Source organism: Fusarium falciforme, chromosome 10, assembly GCF_026873545.1.
Source record: "Fusarium falciforme chromosome 10, complete sequence".
Taxonomy (NCBI): Eukaryota; Fungi; Ascomycota; class Sordariomycetes; order Hypocreales; family Nectriaceae; genus Fusarium; species Fusarium falciforme.
In genome coordinates, this window is record NC_070553.1 from 2,672,799 (window position 1) to 2,690,307 (window position 17,509).

General features: G+C 53.5%; 6 protein-coding genes across 6 annotated transcripts; 5 read left to right on the forward strand and 1 right to left on the reverse strand.

The window, feature by feature from the left end:
* Positions 1 to 1,146: 1,146 nt before the first annotated feature.
* Positions 1,147 to 3,630, forward strand: NCS54_01270700 (Lysophospholipase; the record flags this gene model as incomplete). Its single annotated transcript, XM_053157933.1, has 1 exon — positions 1,147 to 3,630. The coding sequence occupies one exon, from the start codon at positions 1,147 to 1,149 to the stop codon at positions 3,628 to 3,630; it is 2,484 nt and encodes an 827-aa protein (XP_053013908.1).
* Positions 3,631 to 4,002: 372 nt separating this feature from the next.
* NCS54_01270800 (RNase III domain-containing protein) lies at positions 4,003 to 5,139 on the reverse strand (the record flags this gene model as incomplete). Its single annotated transcript, XM_053157934.1, has 1 exon — positions 4,003 to 5,139. The coding sequence occupies one exon, from the start codon at positions 5,137 to 5,139 to the stop codon at positions 4,003 to 4,005; it is 1,137 nt and encodes a 378-aa protein (XP_053013909.1).
* A 413-nt stretch (positions 5,140 to 5,552) lies between these two features.
* On the forward strand, positions 5,553 to 6,011 carry NCS54_01270900 (Hypothetical protein; the record flags this gene model as incomplete). Its single annotated transcript, XM_053157935.1, has 4 exons — positions 5,553 to 5,555; positions 5,608 to 5,627; positions 5,694 to 5,876; positions 5,948 to 6,011. 4 exons carry the CDS (start codon positions 5,553 to 5,555, stop codon positions 6,009 to 6,011), a joined length of 270 nt encoding a protein of 89 aa, XP_053013910.1.
* Positions 6,012 to 8,546: 2,535 nt separating this feature from the next.
* NCS54_01271000 (RING-type domain-containing protein) lies at positions 8,547 to 10,337 on the forward strand (the record flags this gene model as incomplete). Its single annotated transcript, XM_053157936.1, has 3 exons — positions 8,547 to 8,690; positions 8,742 to 9,199; positions 9,293 to 10,337. 3 exons carry the CDS (start codon positions 8,547 to 8,549, stop codon positions 10,335 to 10,337), a joined length of 1,647 nt encoding a protein of 548 aa, XP_053013911.1.
* A 1,843-nt stretch (positions 10,338 to 12,180) lies between these two features.
* On the forward strand, positions 12,181 to 12,636 carry NCS54_01271100 (uncharacterized protein; the record flags this gene model as incomplete). The annotated part of the gene is made up of 1 exon (XM_053157937.1): positions 12,181 to 12,636. The coding sequence occupies one exon, from the start codon at positions 12,181 to 12,183 to the stop codon at positions 12,634 to 12,636; it is 456 nt and encodes a 151-aa protein (XP_053013912.1).
* A 1,003-nt stretch (positions 12,637 to 13,639) lies between these two features.
* NCS54_01271200 (Bifunctional cytochrome P450/NADPH--P450 reductase) lies at positions 13,640 to 17,112 on the forward strand (the record flags this gene model as incomplete). The annotated part of the gene is made up of 6 exons (XM_053157938.1): positions 13,640 to 13,751; positions 13,811 to 13,929; positions 13,982 to 14,704; positions 14,755 to 16,134; positions 16,186 to 16,382; positions 16,434 to 17,112. The coding sequence occupies 6 exons, from the start codon at positions 13,640 to 13,642 to the stop codon at positions 17,110 to 17,112; spliced, it is 3,210 nt and encodes a 1,069-aa protein (XP_053013913.1).
* Between the last annotated feature and the right edge of the window lie 397 nt (positions 17,113 to 17,509).

Here is a 17,509-nt window from a genome sequence, read left to right on the forward strand (position 1 = left end):
GAGGAGAAAAATCTAGAGGCAGAGGCGAGGTGAGACAAGTCGCGACAGAAAAGAGGTGGCGGGGTACGATGAAAAAGAGTCACCGGTGTGTGGTGTAAGCCACAAACGGGTGCCTAAAGAGGAAGTATTGCTAGTTGGTTTGAAAACTTACATAAAGGGCAAACAGGATATGCCTTTTTGTTTGCAGACTTAAAATTTCCCAAGTTGGAATTGAGGTGAGGACATGGAAAAAACGCGAGAGATTCTGCCGGCGCTCGAGAAAAAAACTGCATCAAATTCAAAGGTCGACTAGCTCTTGCGATTTCACCGCCCGCCGCATCTGGCGCCTGCCGCACGCGCATTTCCCCCCCACCGTCGCCGTGAACCCCACTTTCCTGCCGCTCCAGGTGCCTTGGCGCCAGATCTTGACTTCTGAGAAGCAATGTTCCAGGGGGCTCGGCCACTAAAGCCAGTGAGAGTCCAGGGCCTTGATTGAGGTGAGGCATCCGTGAGGGGATTGGGGAACTCGAGGGTGGGTTGCTGATTGGCTGCTGCCCAGTTTGGCTCTTTGGAGCGGACTGTCCGAGTTTCAGCGGATGGGCTTGGAGATCCATGGCACATGGAAATGGGATGGGAAATGGTTAGAGGAAAGGATCTACGGTATTGAATGCCATTGGATCTCTTCATCTGCTAGAATCTCCTCATAAACGAGTCGACAACACTCCCATCTTGATCAAACATCAGTGGGACGATGCGGAACTGCCCGACGTGCTTGTGACCTGAGGAGTGGTAGGGCAGTACTTTCCGGATGCAGCAGTTATGCTGTCACCCGAGGTCACCTCCTAATTCCGTCCCTCTGCGCCCCTCTTCCCACTTTTGCCAGAGGCGACTCTGAATGACATCAACGGATCCGGCTGAGCTGGCTCCCCAAGCCGCTCTCAACAAGTTGCGCAACCTCGGGTCATTGCAAACCTCTAACATCCGATCTCAACTCTCTCTGTCACACCTGAGACCTTCTTCTAGATTCAATCTCTCTTTAAACTTGATTTACGACCTGTCTCGTCCAGCGACAATGCTCTGAGTTTTGGCTGGCCGCCACAAAACGCATGCGCCCAGTCAAACTATGATAAAACCAACCGCCAGAAACACCAATTGCTCCCTGAAACAATGAGACATTCCCGAGCCACCTTGAGGGGTCTGACTAGACTCTCTTCGAGGCTTCACACTCGCGCCCCTCGAAGGAGGATCTCCCGCTTGCCGATCCTCCCGCATCGACAGCACCGCCACCTCTTCACGTCCTCATCCAAGCGCGATGCCAAGCAGGACCAACAACGATCTACGTTGCCCGTTGCAGTAATCACCGGCGGACTTTTCATCTGGTGGCTTTACCCTTCTGACGACTTTGCACAGCTTTCAAGCAAGAAGGGCAAGGGCAGGCAACGCCAGGAGCATCAAGAGCAGCACCAGGATACGCAGAAGAAGCCAGATGACGCCTCCAGCCCTGAAGATGACCAGCCCGCCTGGACCAACTTTGCCCGTCGCTTCGAGGCCTTTTGTACGATAAACGATGTCGAGTTTTCGACCTTTTCCGACAAGATTGTCAACTACCTCCTCCCAGAGTGGTCTAGAATGATACCCGGCTATGTTCGAAAGCTTCAGCGCGAATTGTCCATGTCACCAGGCTCTCTGGCCGATGAGATTTGGAAAGACGCACATGATCCTTTGGTCCATCCTGAAATCCGATACTCTGCCGAGGTTCGCGTTTCATCCGAACTTTGCGATGAAGAAAAGGCCTATCTGGCGAGACGAAAGCGAGTCGCCCGGATAGGCTTGGCAAGGTACCTTGGACTCGAGGAGGATGAGGTTCACCCCGACGATGTTCCAACCATTGCCATGTGCGGTTCCGGCGGAGGTTTGAGAGCACTCATTGCTGGAACTGGTTCAATACTGGCAACTGAAGAAGATGGACTGCTTGACTGTGTGACCTACACCTCTGGTGTGAGTGGTTCATGCTGGCTTCAGGCACTCAATCTTACTTCATTCAACAAGGGAAGCGTTAGCAACCTTTTGGAACACCTCAAGGCCAGGGCATCAACGCACATTGCCTATCCTCCAGTGGCTTTCCAATCTCTCGCCTCGATGCCAACCAACAAGTACCTCCTCAGCGGTATGGTAGAGAAGCTCAAGGGTGATCCCAAGGCTGATTTCGGCCTGGTCGATGTGTACGGTGTCTTGCTAGCTGCAAGATACTTGGTGCCCAAGGGAGATCTCGGGGTTAACGACCGCGACTTCAAACTCTCCAACCAGCGTCAGTACGTTCAGTATGGACAACTTCCTCTGCCAATTTATACTGCTGTGCGTCACGAGATACCAGACCTGCCGGCATCCACGTCGCAAAACCCTATCGAATCTGAAATAGCCAAGGAAGAGGCTAAGAAGGAGTCTTGGTTCCAATGGTTCGAAATCACTCCTTATGAGTTCTTCTGCGAAGAATTTGGAGCTGGAATTCCTACCTGGGCTCTTGGTCGCAAGTTCAATGAGGGCAAAGATGTCCCTCCTGAGCATGGCTTCCACCTCCCCGAGATCCGATTGCCTCTCCTGATGGGCGTCTTCGGTAGTGCTTTCTGTGCCACGCTCAGCCACTACTATCGAGAGATCAAGCCTTTGGTTCAGGGCTTGGCTGGGTTTGGAACCATTGACGAACTCATCTCAACTCGTGATGACGACTTGGTCAAGGTTCACCCCATTGATCCCGCGAGGATACCCAACTTTGCCTATGGCATGCATGGCAAACTTGAAAAGACCACTCCTACTAGCATCTACGACAACGAGTACATCCAACTCATGGACGCTGGAATGTCCAACAACCTGCCCATCTACCCCCTGCTCCGACCTGGCCGTGACGTTGACATTGTCATCGCATTCGATGCCTCAGCCGACATCAAGACGGACAACTGGCTCTCTGTCGCGGATGGATATGCCCGTCAGCGTGGTGTCAAGGGCTGGCCTGTGGGAATCGGCTGGCCAAAGGAAGGGGAGACCGCCTCTCAAGTCGCTAAGGAGCTCGACAATGCTCAGGCCAAGTCTACCTACGAGGCAGAGGCCAAGCTTCAAGAAGCTAAGCGGGAGCAGAAGGAACTCCGCAAGGAGGCTCATGAAGAAGGAAAGGCTGTCATGGCCGAGGATGAAAAGACCAAATTTGAGCACGGAGACCAAGAGTCTGGTGACTTGGGATACTGCACCGTCTGGGTCGGAACCAACCAAGAGCGTAGCTCCGAGCCACCTCCTCCATCCAAGGCCATCTCGGGTCCGACATCGTGGAAGCTCATGGAGCCCGATGCTGGCATTACCGTCGTCTACATGCCCCTCCTCTCCAACGAGAAGGTGCCCGGTATTTCCCCTGGGTCTACCGACTTCCTGAGCACCTGGAACTTCATCTATACCCCTGACCAGATCGACAGCGTAGTCAAGCTGGCACGGGCAAACTACGAAGAGGGCAAGCAACAGGTCCGAGACACTGTCCGGGCAGTGTATCAGCGAAAGAAGAAGCTTCGTGAGGCTGCTGAGAAATCTAAGCGCCAGGACAGGTATAGAGCTCTTATGCGGAGAGGCGAGGGAGTCCGACTAGGCCAGGGGGATCATTTCAGTTGAGGTGGGAGTAGAGAATTCAACATTCCATGACAGAGTGACAGCTGAGGACATGGATGCATATGTAATATACCCGAGACGGAAGCAGAGCAGTGCGTAAATGTAAATCTTTGATTTTGACTCGCCATTTCTCGAGGAGTTTTGTCATTGTTCTACATTGTATCTTACATTGACATTTCCCATCCCGATCCTCTGGGGACCTTGTGCTCCCATGCATTTTTATACACGGCCCAAAGAGTTTTTGGGCCAAGAATTTGTTTGTGTTGTCATCTCATTATCCGCACATACAGGCAGACGCCATGCACCCATCACCGACATCCCTGTCATGAATACGTAAGGTATATATCCAACGCGGAGGCACTCCACTCCTCAAGCTTAGATGATCTCTCCGATATCAATGTGAGGCGCCTTCCAGGGCTTGGCGCCCTCCTCGAGCATGTCGCTCGGTACCCGCACCTTGTTGCTGGGGCTGTACAGGTACCACGCCTTGAGGGCGTTCATCGAGGCGTTCCACCTGGCGATGTCGAGGCTGGGGCCTGAGCCCTCGCCGAGCTTCTCGGGGCCGCTATAGACACCGACGACGAAGACGGGGGTTCGTGAGAGACGACCCGTCTCGCTCTCAAGGCGGGCGATGGGGGCCTCGAAGCCCTCTCGCGCGCAGAGCATGGCGAGCTCACGTGTGGGCAGCTGGAACTGGAACATGGAGGAGACATCGACGTCCCGGGCGAGGATGTGGGACTTGACAAAGTCGCGGGTGGCATCACGGCCGCAGTGGGTGTAGATGGCGCCGACAACGGCCTGGACAAACGAGGCATATGCCTCGTGCTGGTAGTATTTGTAGCCCTCCTCGCCCGTCTTGGGCATGGCCACCTGGTCTCCGAACTCATCGTCGAGCACCACTCGGCTGCTGATGCCGCGACGTTCCACATACCGGTCCGTGATATCAGAATTGGCGCGGACGTAGCCCCATCGAGTCTGCAGACCCGACGCCTCCGGCTTCCACTGCAGCAGACCTGGGTCGACCTCCTCGCCAGGTGCAGCGGCGGCCTCGACACCCCAGCGGCGGGCTATTTGGTGGAGGGACTCCTTGCCGGCGTATGCCCGCAGGGTCTCGTACAGGAGGGACATGGGCAGACGAGGCCACTTGCACACCAGATACTCGAGGACATGGTAGTTGATGAATGTGCTTCCGAGGAAGGCGAGGTTGGAGTTGTTGAAGCTGGGGTTCTTGTCGGCGGAGGGGACGATGAGGGCCCGGGCGAGCGTCTCCAAGGGGATCTTGCTGGAGAGGGATAACCGGGCATGGAGGGCCGCGAGCTTTGCGGACTCTGCGGCGCGCTGAGGGGCAGGAGAGGGAAGGGATGTGCGCGCCTGGGGGTCAATGGGAATGTCGTCGATGATATCGTGCGAGGCGGCGGCCGAGGAGGCCTGGCGTCTAGTAATGGCGGTCGTGGGCGTCGTCGTCGTCAAGCCGGAGAGGACGAAGGGTTGCCTCGCCGCCGGTCTCGCCATGACGGCGCCGGAGCGGGCACGCAGCAATTGGCCGCCCCATTGATCGAGCCGTACCCGCTTCATCGAGCCAGAAGATTCCCTCTGTCCCAGAGTTCCCAATTCCCGGCGTTGTAGGTTTGGTCGGATCTGTGGTTTGTCGCGGAGCGGTCGAAGGGCCGGGAGCGTGGGCGTCGAACTTCCGAAAAACTTCTGCGGGCACCAAAGCCTCGACTGGAGTCGTGTGAGCGTGAGTTCAGCCGGGGGTGTGGTGTCCCGGAATAACTCGCGGCCCGCTTCCGTCTCTCGCCTGGGCGGGCCGCGGGCCAGCCTTGACGGGACCTCATCTGTCGAACCGGGACCTCACGACAACCAATTCAACGTCGCAATTGCGCTCTCTAACCCTTTTCTCAACGTCCATTGTCAAGTGATTCAAGATGGTATGTAAACTCCTCACCTAGATCGGTGATACGGCGCTGACAATTGACCTAGGGCGGCGGCGGAAAAGTCCCGTAAGTTGACCTTCCGATCGAGACGACGGCACCGAGATCGAGCGATTCTGACCCCGTTCCCAACAGCTACCCCAAGCACGTCTGGTCCCCGTCCGGTGGTTGGTACGCGCAGCCTTCCAACTGGCGAGCCAACACCTTGATTGCTGGCGTCGTCATGGCCGGCATCGTCGCCGTGACCTGGAAGTTCAGCGCCGAGCGAGAAACCTGGGCGCACAGGCCCGAGCCCGGACAGTGGTACGCCAGCCGACGGTATGTTTCGAAATTCTTCACGGCTCGACCGACGAGCTTTTGTCTGCAGGATACTGACGTGATGGGTATAGCTGGTCGAAGCAGCTGGTTCAATGGGACAAGGAGGATGCGGAGAAGGCGGAAAAGAGCTCTTAGAGGCCGGACATAAAGGCACTGTGTATAAATTCCCGCGTCAGATGAAGAACCTCATGTTTTGAAAGAGAAGCGCTCATGCCGTGGCCCTTCTGTGATGTTTCCCTGAATTGCGACACTTACCTAGTCATGGCTAACCGGCAATCTAGCTTGTAGAGCCTCTGGCCAAGCTTGGCTGCTGACTAGATGCAATTGAATAGTCAAGGTACTTGCTGGATCATATTTCAGACTATGAATTACTCCGCTGTAAGGCCAACTGCTCGTAGAATCGCTTTTCTGTCACCGAGTTGATGGGCAAATCAGAACATCTCTAAATGTGCTTATGGTGGCGCGTATAGCCGTCTCATTTCCGGGACGATTGCTTTGGCATTTACACAAACTGCCCTGAGCCCTTCACCTTTACCTTCAGTATTGAGATGCGCTTTCTCTTTTCCTGACTTGACCACAGGAGTTGGGGGTGTCTTTGTAAATTTTGGCTTTGAAGTACCTATGGTACAATCCCTCACTACTCACAATTCTGCACCCTTCTCTCGAAATCAAGTGCCGAGATGCAATCAGCACTCCTTACACAACTATTCACAAGGTGTGTTTCAATGTAACCCTCCTGAGAATCTCAGTAACCCATTTGCTTGTAGAGGAAATAGATTTGCAAGGCAGATTCAAGGCATAGTTGACGGTTGTAGTGATACTAAGATTGTGAATTGCAGAATTAAACCACCTTCACAGAATGTGTTTTCTGAGCTGTTCTTGAACTAATGGATATCTTTATGGTGTACGGTGTATTAACTACCCAGGCACAGCCTGCCAATATTGGATGACATCCACAACCATCCGTTTGTAACTTGAGGAAATCTACGAACAAGCCCCCAAGCCACTTCAACAACAAACAGCCTTACATATGGATTCCTTATTGGACAGCCTTATGGCGAGATGGGCACATCATGCAGGAGGTATACTCTTTGTTTCTATACAGAGGATTCGATACGGGTTATTCAAGTGGGGGACGGAATTAAACAGAGAGCAATTCTGACTTGTGATAGAACCATGTCGCTTACATTCGAATGAATCATGGGTGATAACCAAACAACTCGCCAACGGCTGTCGATGTTTAAACTTTGAACCCGGCCACTGAGTACTTGTTGCATCATTCAGATATCCTGGACACCCTCAGAAGTTGTAACTCTGATTGCCCAACTCCCAACTGTTACACCGAACTGAAATCCAGCCTGAATATGCACCTCGCGATAACGGGAAGCCATAGCCTTGAGCAGTTCTCACACAGCCCATCTTGCGCGCCCTGGTAGAGTGCCTTAGGCACTGCATATGCCCGATAATCACTCATTCATGCAGAGCCTTGCACATGGCACACCGAAGAAACGAGCGCGACTAGCAGATGTCAACTGTGCATCATTGGACCGTGAGGCTCCTTTCAAGACAAATCATGGTGGGGGGGCAGTGCCGAGCCAGCCTGCTTCAGTGAACCACAGTGAACCACATGGACAAACTGGGCCAGGTACAAGTCTCAGGGTTCAGGGGTACTTTGTCAGGGCAAGGATTAAGCTGTCCTCCCCCACTTTGTCCCGTTGCCGCTGAGGTACTACCGGCCCCAAGCTCGGTACACCAGCTGGCAGTCGGCGAACTGTGTGTTTGACGGCACCCGACAGCATCTAGAACCTGTTTGCTCCGCCGCCATGGACTCGAAGAAGCTGCCTCGTTGGCTGCTTACTGAAACGATGTTTTATGTGCAATTTCCTCCTCTCTTCACCTCAAACTAAATACCCATTTACAGGGCTGTTGTCTTGTTGACCGTGGCCTCGTTTGCTTTCCTTTGAAGGTCCATGCGCGGGGAAACCTCAGGCTCGTCGTCATCTCCAAACGAAACGAGGCTCCGATCTTCCCCCGGCATCCATTGTCTTCCAAAACAACTTGATCACCGAACACCTAAAAGCTTGATACCACCTATCCTTTTGTTTCTCTCTCTCCTCCTACAAATGTATTGGGATCTTCCTCCATCTCTACACATCTCGCACACCCTGCAGCACCTCTTGTTGTATCTGCGGGAATCCATGTCCTAGCCTGTCTTAGCTCATCTGGCTGGGCCTTGGCTGGCAGCGCATCACTCACTGGCACCTTTACCTGCTTGGGTCGCCTCCTCGCCACCGCTCTAACATCACCGTTTCCAACCTTACGTCGACTACACCTCCACGCTCTGGCAGCCCTGTCTGGACTGGAAATCGGATCTTTTGATACCACTTCTTTCTCACCTATATCGCTTTCTTAATTCCTCGATACTACTTCCCCCGCCTTATGAACCGATACCCTTCCTCCGGGCTGCGTTACTAATCCCCAACGCTTCCCGACCATCGACTTACGCAAGACCTATTGCGACCGCTCTCACCACACCCTGCTTCCGTCTATTTCGGTACTCGATTCGCAGGCTCATCTTTCAGTCTGGCTTCTCGCGCTTTTCGCCTCGCCGGCCTTGCTGTCGGCCTTGGTTTGAGTGCCTTGACTGCGTATCAACGCAGCCAAGCGCAGATGGCTTCGCAAGGCGAGCACCATGTCCACCTCGATGCAACCGCAGGCCGCGAGGTTGTATTCTGTCACGCCTGCTCCAACGAGTGGTATCGTGACGACCACGGCCTGACGTGTCCGGAATGCCACGGGGAGATCACCGAGATTGTATGCTGTCCGTCCTTGCTGCACTATCCAGACTGCTCACTGAATGCCCAGATCGATCCCGACAACGATCCTCGCGACCTTGAACACCGTTCTTCTGCCTCCACCTCGCCTGAAATTGGCCCGTTTCGATACCACGATGACGACTCCGATCCGGAAGAAGGCAATATCGATGAGCACCTCGGGCCGCATGGCTTTGGCTTTCGGCGCAGTGTTCGGGATGGTCCGGATCCGCACCACCATAATCCTGCAGTCGACCCAGTTCTTGAGCGTTTCCTCGACATGATCCAGGGTTTTGCTCCCTCTCGAAGACCCGGTGGACCCGGTGGCTCATTTCCTTCAAGTCCTGGTGAACGACCTAGTGATCATGACCCCTTTGCACCCCGCATACACCGGACAACCTTCACTTCTGGGCCCTTTGGGGGCGGCACAACATCTGTGACCATTGTGTCAGGACCGATCCACGGATCGCGAGGTGGTCCTCCCATGCAAGGCGCCGACCCATTCCAAATGTACGCACAACCCCCTCCAAGCCGCCCCCAGGGACCAAACGGCCTACGGGTCATGGCTGTGACCATGACAATAGGAGCTAACCAACGTGCCAGGCTCTTCTCAAATATGATGCGTGATATTGGGCCCCCGGGTGAGGGCAACCAAGGAGGCGATGAAGGGTCTGGGGGAGGACCACCTCCTGGATTCGCTCGAAGCCTGCACGACATTCTAAGCCTCCTTAACCCCGCGAATGCCATGGCTGGCGATGCTGTATACTCTCAAGAGGCTCTGGATCGGATCATTACCGGACTGATGGAGGCAAACCCTCAGTCAAATGCCGCTCCGCCAGCTACAGAAGAAGCTCTCCGGAACTTGGAGCGGAAACCAGTGAATAAGGAGATGCTGGGAACTGAGGGAAAGGCGGAATGTACCATCTGCATTGACGAGATGAAGGAGGGTGACATGGCTACATTCCTGCCATGTAAGCATTGGTTCCACGAGGATTGCGTTGTTCTGTGGTTGAAGGAACACAACACTTGTCCGATTTGCCGCACTCCGATCGAAAAGAATGATCGCAGCGGCAATAACAATAACGCCAGCAACAACAACAATAGTGGCAACGATAGCAGCAACCGACCTCAGGGACCGCCGTCGGGACAGAGCTCAGGTCGGCCGAGTCCATTTGGACCACCCCCTGGATTTGGAGGAGGTTCGGGCTGGTTTTCTGGGGGCTCACCCGGTTGGGGAGGATCCGCTGAGAATGCTGGTGGTCCCCCGTCAAGACCTGTTCGATACTCACGCCCTCCAAGCCAGAGTCAAAGTCGTCTGAACGAGGCTTTACGGAATATCTCGTCGATGCAACGAGAGCGGGAGCGTGATCGTGACCGAGATCGAGATCGAGATCGGGGAACATCATCCGGATTCAGTTACGATACCTCCCGTATGCAGAGGCGTAGTTCGCACTCTCCCACAAGCCCCCGAGCGACGGCCCCTGGTGAGCATGGAGCGCGGATGAGGCAGAGAAGTCCTTCAGAGAGCAGTCGGCGGACGGAAGATTCGGATCAACGGCGACAAGGCCACGGGCCCATAAGCTGGCTCCGTGATCGGTTCGGCAGCGGCTCCGGTAATGGATCGTCGCGCGATGGAAGACGACAGTAGGGCTATGAATCGCCCTTCCGCTTAGGAATTGCTCTGGATGCGATTCCAGATGAACTAATTCTTCGCATTCTTTGGTTGACGGGTTTACGGGGTAGCACAACACCCGATGAGGGTAGTCGCTGAGCACTTGGCATCTCAGTGCCACGTTTCTAGACGACTCGGCCACGAGGCTTGGGGCTTTTGGAGAGGGACCTGAAGAAAGATAACAGGCGCCCTGTTGGTTTTACGTATGGGATAGAGAATCATGTTAGAGGATCGACAGGACAGGAACAGGGAGCTGGCAGGCTTGGAAGTGAGCCGTGAGCGGCATTGGTGGTTGGTTGAATGAACGAGTCAAGATTAGGGATACCCACATTGAAACGAAGATTGCCATTGTCCTGATTTTTGACATGAATGTCTGTGTTTATTGTGTGCCAAAGGATGGTGTGAAACCCAGGATGGTAAACAAATGATGTTGGACGTTGGTCCTTGCCTTTCGTATTGGCGGCATTGTACATCTACAGATCTATACGAGTTACCCCTAGTTATCCGTCCACACCTTTTAGCTGAAGAAGGTTAAGTGTGTGGCATCAACCTACATGAGCAGTGCTTCCTGAAACGCGAGGTTAGCGCCTCTCGATACGTCGTGTGAGCCAGGGGACACGCGTTGGACATATTCACGTAAATACGAACTTCTGTATGAAGCATTCTAAACCCAACCCGGTTATACCTTCATGGACCTGTTCAGGCCTCCATGCCGCTAGGGGAAACCCCCTGATAGCTTGTGTGTGGAAGGCAGACTCTTGATTATGCCATCTACTTAAGCGGGATGCAAAGACAAGATGGCAAGAGATAACCGGTGGTCCCCCAGGTTTAGAAGAGGTTTGCTTTTGTGCGGACACCTGTTTTTCATTGACAAATGGCTGTGAATGCGCTTTGGAAAGTGAGAGTACGTGAACTCAGTTGTGAGGCGAGTTGATGAAGAGGGAACATGGAAGCATCGGAGATTAGAGAACAAACTCTGGCTAGAGGAACATGTTTACAAAAATAGACCAGCAGTCACAATTGCGAATGTGATCGTATTCTGGTTACCGAATGCTTACAAGTCGAGAACTGGCAAGCAGCAGAGGCAACTTGTGGAGCATCATCCTTTGCGACTCCATCTCGGGAGATGAGAAAGTTGTCGATTCGCAAGGCTGATTCGGCAACAAGTGCCGTGCTTCGTCTCGTCCCTTGCACCTACAGCACATGCAAGTTGAAGCCTTGTTTGTGATATCACTGCGTTTTGTTTCAAGCGGGCTGGTGGACCCGGGTCTCAGTTGGGATGGATCCCTCGGGTGGTTTAGATCTCAACGGCACGAGTCAGTGGAGGGGGGGTTCAGATGCAATTTCCCCTGTTGGATGCATCGGATTTCGTATAACAAGATTGGGCCTTTTTGACGACGGGGACTTTGTTTGGACGAATGCTATATCCGAACGAGCCTCCTTATTCGCGGCACCGTCTAGTTAGTGTAGACGGAAACCCACTCAGTTGCTTCTGTCTAATCTTGGGCCTTGTCGGATTCGATGAGGCTAGTCCGTATGCTGCTTCACGACTTGCCCTTTCGTATCGTTCTTGAGGACTCGGACGATTAAGGGATCCATTTCGGTTCCACGCTACCGCAGGCTAGCCATGTCGGTAGTCCTTCTGAGGCGTTGTTTGACAGCTTCCGCACAGCGGGAGAGGCGCACCGGATTCCTGTCAAAAGGAGACTACGGGTATAAGAGGACGCCGTGACAGCCGCAGAACTGTCGAATTTGTCTATCAACGAGCAATCCAACTCCTTACACTCTTTCCAAGCTCGACTCTTACACTCTTTTCACCATGGTTTCTTCCAAGACTTTCTTTGTCACTCTGGCTGCCCTGGCCATGTCTGGGGTCCAGGCTAGCCCTTGCTACCCTCCCAACAAGAGCAGCTCGACCGAGATTTCGACCACGGCCACGCTCACCTCTACTGGTGTTTCTACCGTTGCCACGACCAGCACCACTGCCGAGGGTTCGACCAGCACCACCGAGGCCAAGGTCACCACCACCTTGTCTACTAGCACCACATCAGCTGCTGAGACTACCACCACGGCCGTCGAGACTACTACCACTGCGGCTGAGACCACGACTACGGCTGAGAGCTCCAAGGCCACGACTACTTCGACCCAGCCAAGCTCTCCTCCCTACCAGCCTCCTTCTCCTTACAACCCTCCCTCTCCCTACAACCCTCCATCTCCATACAACCCCCCTTCTTCCCCTTACAACCCTCCCAGCTATGAGTCTCCTAACTACTAAGATGGGAGGGCATAAACTGTGAGGTTGAGTTGGAGTTGATACACATTGGGGAAACGGACCCAGTTTAATATTTCATTCTTGTATGGGTGTTTGAAGAACGGACTTTTTGACGAAATGTCAAACTCCGGCCGCGGCGGTCGGAGCGTAAGAGAGACGAAAGCCGATGGAGAATAATTGTGGAAGAGTGGAAGAATGTCTGTAAGAAGAGAGATCGGCACTTATTGCAAATACATGATTGGCTGTAATTGCCCGCTCGGATAGATTCTTGACACCGCCACACATGGTAATGCACGCCTCGGCTCCGACCCCCGGACTGTGGCGCCGTCGGTCGGAGGACCCATGTGGCCCGCCTCCCCGCTGCGCGAAAAATGGGACATGCCGAGGCATCGCGAACAGCGAGACAGCGACAATCTTAAACGCGGCGTCGATCATTGGCCGGGGGGCTTGCGGCCTGTGGCTCTACTGCGAGACGGATGTAACAGCGGTGATGCAGGCAGGCAGCATTGCTGCAGCTGCAGCTGTAGCTGCACTGTAGCAGCGGCCTGCCTGAGACGATGACCTCCGTGTCCGGTCGGGATTCGCGAGACGAAGATGGCGGCGCATTGCGTCGCCTTGACTTCTTGGCCTCCCAAATCCGTCCTTGTATGACGCAAAGTGAAGTAGGCGGAAGGTATAAAGGACGATCCATTAAGGTGCTCGGTTATTTTGATCCCTACGCAGGTCAGATAAGGATCAATTAACCCAGTAATATCAATTCTTTTCTCTGTTATTGACTCTCTCATCCATCTTTTATTTAAACAAGCCGTTGTTTCGTGGCATTCTTTCCTTTTGACAGCATCCAGGGTGTTCCTTCCAGATCTTCGGCTACGCGCGGACCTTGAATAAGTGGGAAAGGACAACGACGAAGCACCCTCTCTCCGCACTTTCGAGGTGTTTCATGTGATCACTGCCAAAAACCCCCTCATCATCCCATCTTCATCGTTCTTCACCTCAAATCGTCACCATGGCTGAGTCTGTTCCTATTCCGGAACCCCCTGGGTATCCCCTCATTGGAAACTTGGGCGAGTTCACCACCAGCCCGTTGGCTGACTTGAAACGCCTGGCCGATACCTATGGTACGCTTATTCTTACCCCCAGGGAATTGGTTCAACAACTAAAAACTGACACCCTCAAGGCCCCATCTTCAGACTACGCCTACCTGGCAAGTCTCCCATCTTTGCATCATCCAATGCCTTTGTCAACGAACTCTGTGACGAAAAGAGGTTTCAGAAGACGCTCAAGTCTGTCCTGGGTGTGAGTAGACTTGATCTTGGCGCCGAAACTCCCATTGACACGACGCAAACAGACTGTTCGAGAAGGCGTTCACGATGGCCTCTTTACGGCTTACAATGATGAGCCAAATTGGGGCAAAGCACATCGTATTCTGCTCCCTGCCTTTGGACCTCTCTCCATCCGCAGCATGTTTGATGAGATGCATGACATAGCTACCCAGATGTGCATGAAGTTTGCCCGTCACGGCCCTCAAACTCCCATCAACGCCTCGGATGATTTTACCCGTCTCGCCCTCGACACTCTTGCCCTGTGCTCGATGGGTTTTCGCTTCAACTCATATTACCGCGAGGAGCTGCACCCATTCATTCAGGCTATGGGAGACTTCCTCACTGAGTCTGGTGTTAGAAACAGACGCCCGACCTTTGCCCCCAACTTTCTCTACCGTGCAGCAAATGAGAAGTTCTTTGCCGACATCAAGGTTATGAAGGATCTGGCCGCTGAAGTCGTGGCCAACCGAAAGGAGAGGCCTAACGATCGAAAGGACCTGCTCACTGCCATGCTTGAGGGGGTTGATCCTCAGACTGGCGAGAAGCTCTCGGACGAAAACATTGGCAACCAGCTTGTCACATTCTTGATTGCTGGCCATGAGACGACCTCGGGTACACTGGCATTCTCTTTCTATAACCTGTTGAAGCATCCGGAGGCCTATGAGAAAGCACAGCAAGAAGTCGACCAAGTCATTGGCCGTGGTCCCATCACTGTTGAGCATCTCACCAAGCTCCCGTACCTTTCTGCTGTAGGTTCCCAAGGAGTCGTCTTCTTTGTGTCTTGCTAATTGTTTCCTAGATCTTAAGAGAAACGCTGCGACTCAATTCCCCAATCCCCGGCTTTGGTGTCGAGGCCATTGAAGATACGTTCCTGGGAGGCAAGTACCTCGTTAAGAAGGGGGAAATCGTGTCTTGCATGCTATCTAAAGCCCATCTCGACCCTGTCGTCTACGGCGAAGACGCCGAAGTATTCCGCCCCGAGAGAATGCTGGACGAGAATTTCGAGAGGCTACAAAAGGAGCACTCTAATTGCTGGAAGCCTTTCGGAAATGGCAAACGCGCCTGTATTGGAAGACCCTTCGCCTGGCAGGAGGCCCTTCTCGCCTTGGCAATGCTCTTGCAGAACTTCAACTTTACCATGGATGATTCCAACTACCAGCTCCAGATACAGGAGACGTTGACAATCAAACCAAAACACTTCAACATGCGAGCAACTCTTCGGCACGGCATGACGCCGACTGAACTCGAGCATGCCTTGGCTGGCCGAGGCGGCCATGGTCATGCAACTTCAGGTACCAAGGCTTCTGCAGCTTCTGGTGCTGAGGGGGCCGGTGGAAAGCCCATCTCGATCTACTATGGCTCCAACAGCGGCACTTGCGAAGCCCTTGCTCAGCGATTGGCCTCAGATGCGCCAGGCCACGGCTTCGCTGCTAAGAACATTGGCCCTCTGGACCAGGCCAAACAGAACCTGCCTGAAGATCATCCGGTTGTCATTGTCACTGCGTCCTATGAGGGCCAGCCCCCCTCCAACGCTGCTCATTTCATCAACTGGATGGAACGGCTGAGTGGACAGGAGATGGAAAAGGTTTCCTACGCCGTTTTCGCATGTGGCCACCATGACTGGGTTGAGACGTTCCACCGAATTCCCAAGCTCGTGGATGCAACTCTGGAGAAGAGGGGCGGAACTCGCCTTGTCCCCATGGGCAGTGCTGATGCCGCAGTCAGCGACATGTTCAGTGACTTTGAGGCATGGGAAGACGAAATCCTCTGGCCTGCTTTGAAGGAGAAGTACGGAGGTGATGGGGTCGATGGCAAAGCTGACTCACAGCGAGGCTTGCTAGTGGAACTGTCGACTCCGAGAAAGACGAGACTTCGACAAGACGTCGAAGAAGCCTTGGTGGTTTCGGAGAAAACCCTTACCGCGTCGGGGCCTCCCAAGAAGAACATCGAGATCCAGCTCCCCACGGGTATGACATACAAGGCCGGCGACTATCTGGCCATCTTGCCCCTGAACCCCAAGACCACTGTCGGACGCGTCTTTCGCCGATTCAAGCTCGCTTGGGATGTCTTCCTCAAGATTCACTCAGACGGACCGACCACTCTCCCAACGAATACAGAAATCTCTGCGTATGACGTCTTCAGTGCGTATGTAGAGCTGTCACAGCCGGCAACGAAGAGGGTAAGAATTGTCATAACGTTGGCCACGGATATTTGCTAACATGATAAATAGAACATTCTTGCCTTGGTAGAAGCAACCGAAGACAAGGCTATTATTGAGGGGCTTGAAAAGCTTACTGGGGATGCATACGCTGAGGAAATTTCGGCCAAGAAGGTGTCGGTCCTTGATCTCCTTGAGAAGTACCCGGCCGTCGCCCTCCCTATCAGCTCATATCTTGCCATGTTGCCTCCGATGAGGGTCCGTCAATAGTAAGTCAACATTCTCTCTCCTCTTGAAGGATCCTTGACTAACTCATACAGCTCTATCTCGTCTTCTCCTCTTGCAAACCCTTCCAAGCTCACACTTACGTATTCTCTGCTCGACGCACCATCACTTTCTGGCCAGGGTCGCCATGTCGGTGTTGCGACACACTTCTTGTCGTCACTTTCCCCTGGAGAGAAGCTTCATGTCTCAGTCCGTCCTTCAGTTGCCGCTTTCCATCTCCCAAGTGATGCCGAAAACACGCCACTTATCTGCATTGCGGCTGGTACTGGCCTCGCGCCGTTCCGTGGTTTCATGCAAGAGCGGGCCGCCATGCTTGCTGCGGGACGAAACCTCGCACCAGCCATGCTCTTCTTCGGCTGCCGCAACCCCGATATCGACGACCTCTATGCTGATGAATTCGACCGCTGGGAGAAGATGGGGGCAGTTTCGGTACGACGGGCCTACTCCCGAGCGACAGACAAGTCAGAGGGATGCAAGTACGTGCAGGACAGGCTCTATCACGACCGCGCCGACGTGTTCAAGTTGTGGGATCAGGGCGCCAAGGTATACATCTGCGGAAGCCGGGAGGTTGGCAAGGCTGTGGAAGGTGTTTGTGTCCGTCTCGTCGTGGAGTGGTCAGAGGAGCACATGAAGTGTGCTTCAACAGAAGAAAAGGCACGCGAATGGTTTGAGAAGCATCGAAATGAGCGATTCGCCACGGATGTATTTGATTGAGTGATTATGAGGACTGGGCATGATAGGTTGGAGTGGGGGGTTTAACGGAGTTATGGTCGCTGGATAAAGAATGTCATCATGTATGAGGTTGGCAGAGCTATACCGGGTTCGTTTCAATTTGCTATCTATTACTTTCTCAGAGTGCTCTATCCTATTCTTTGATGTTGGGCTGGATCATTGCCCATGACAAGCTCGGTTTCCGTGTCCTGAGATGGATTTATCACTCCCTCAGTCAAGCCTGGTTGACTGGGGAGGAGAGGTCAATAACATCAAGAACCAAAAAGAAAGGAAGCAAAAAACATAAACACCAGGTAACAGTGTAATCAGGGCCTTCAATTCAGCGCAATTATTAGGGCTATGAGTTGAGTTATCAAAATTTTATTTACATTTACTTTGA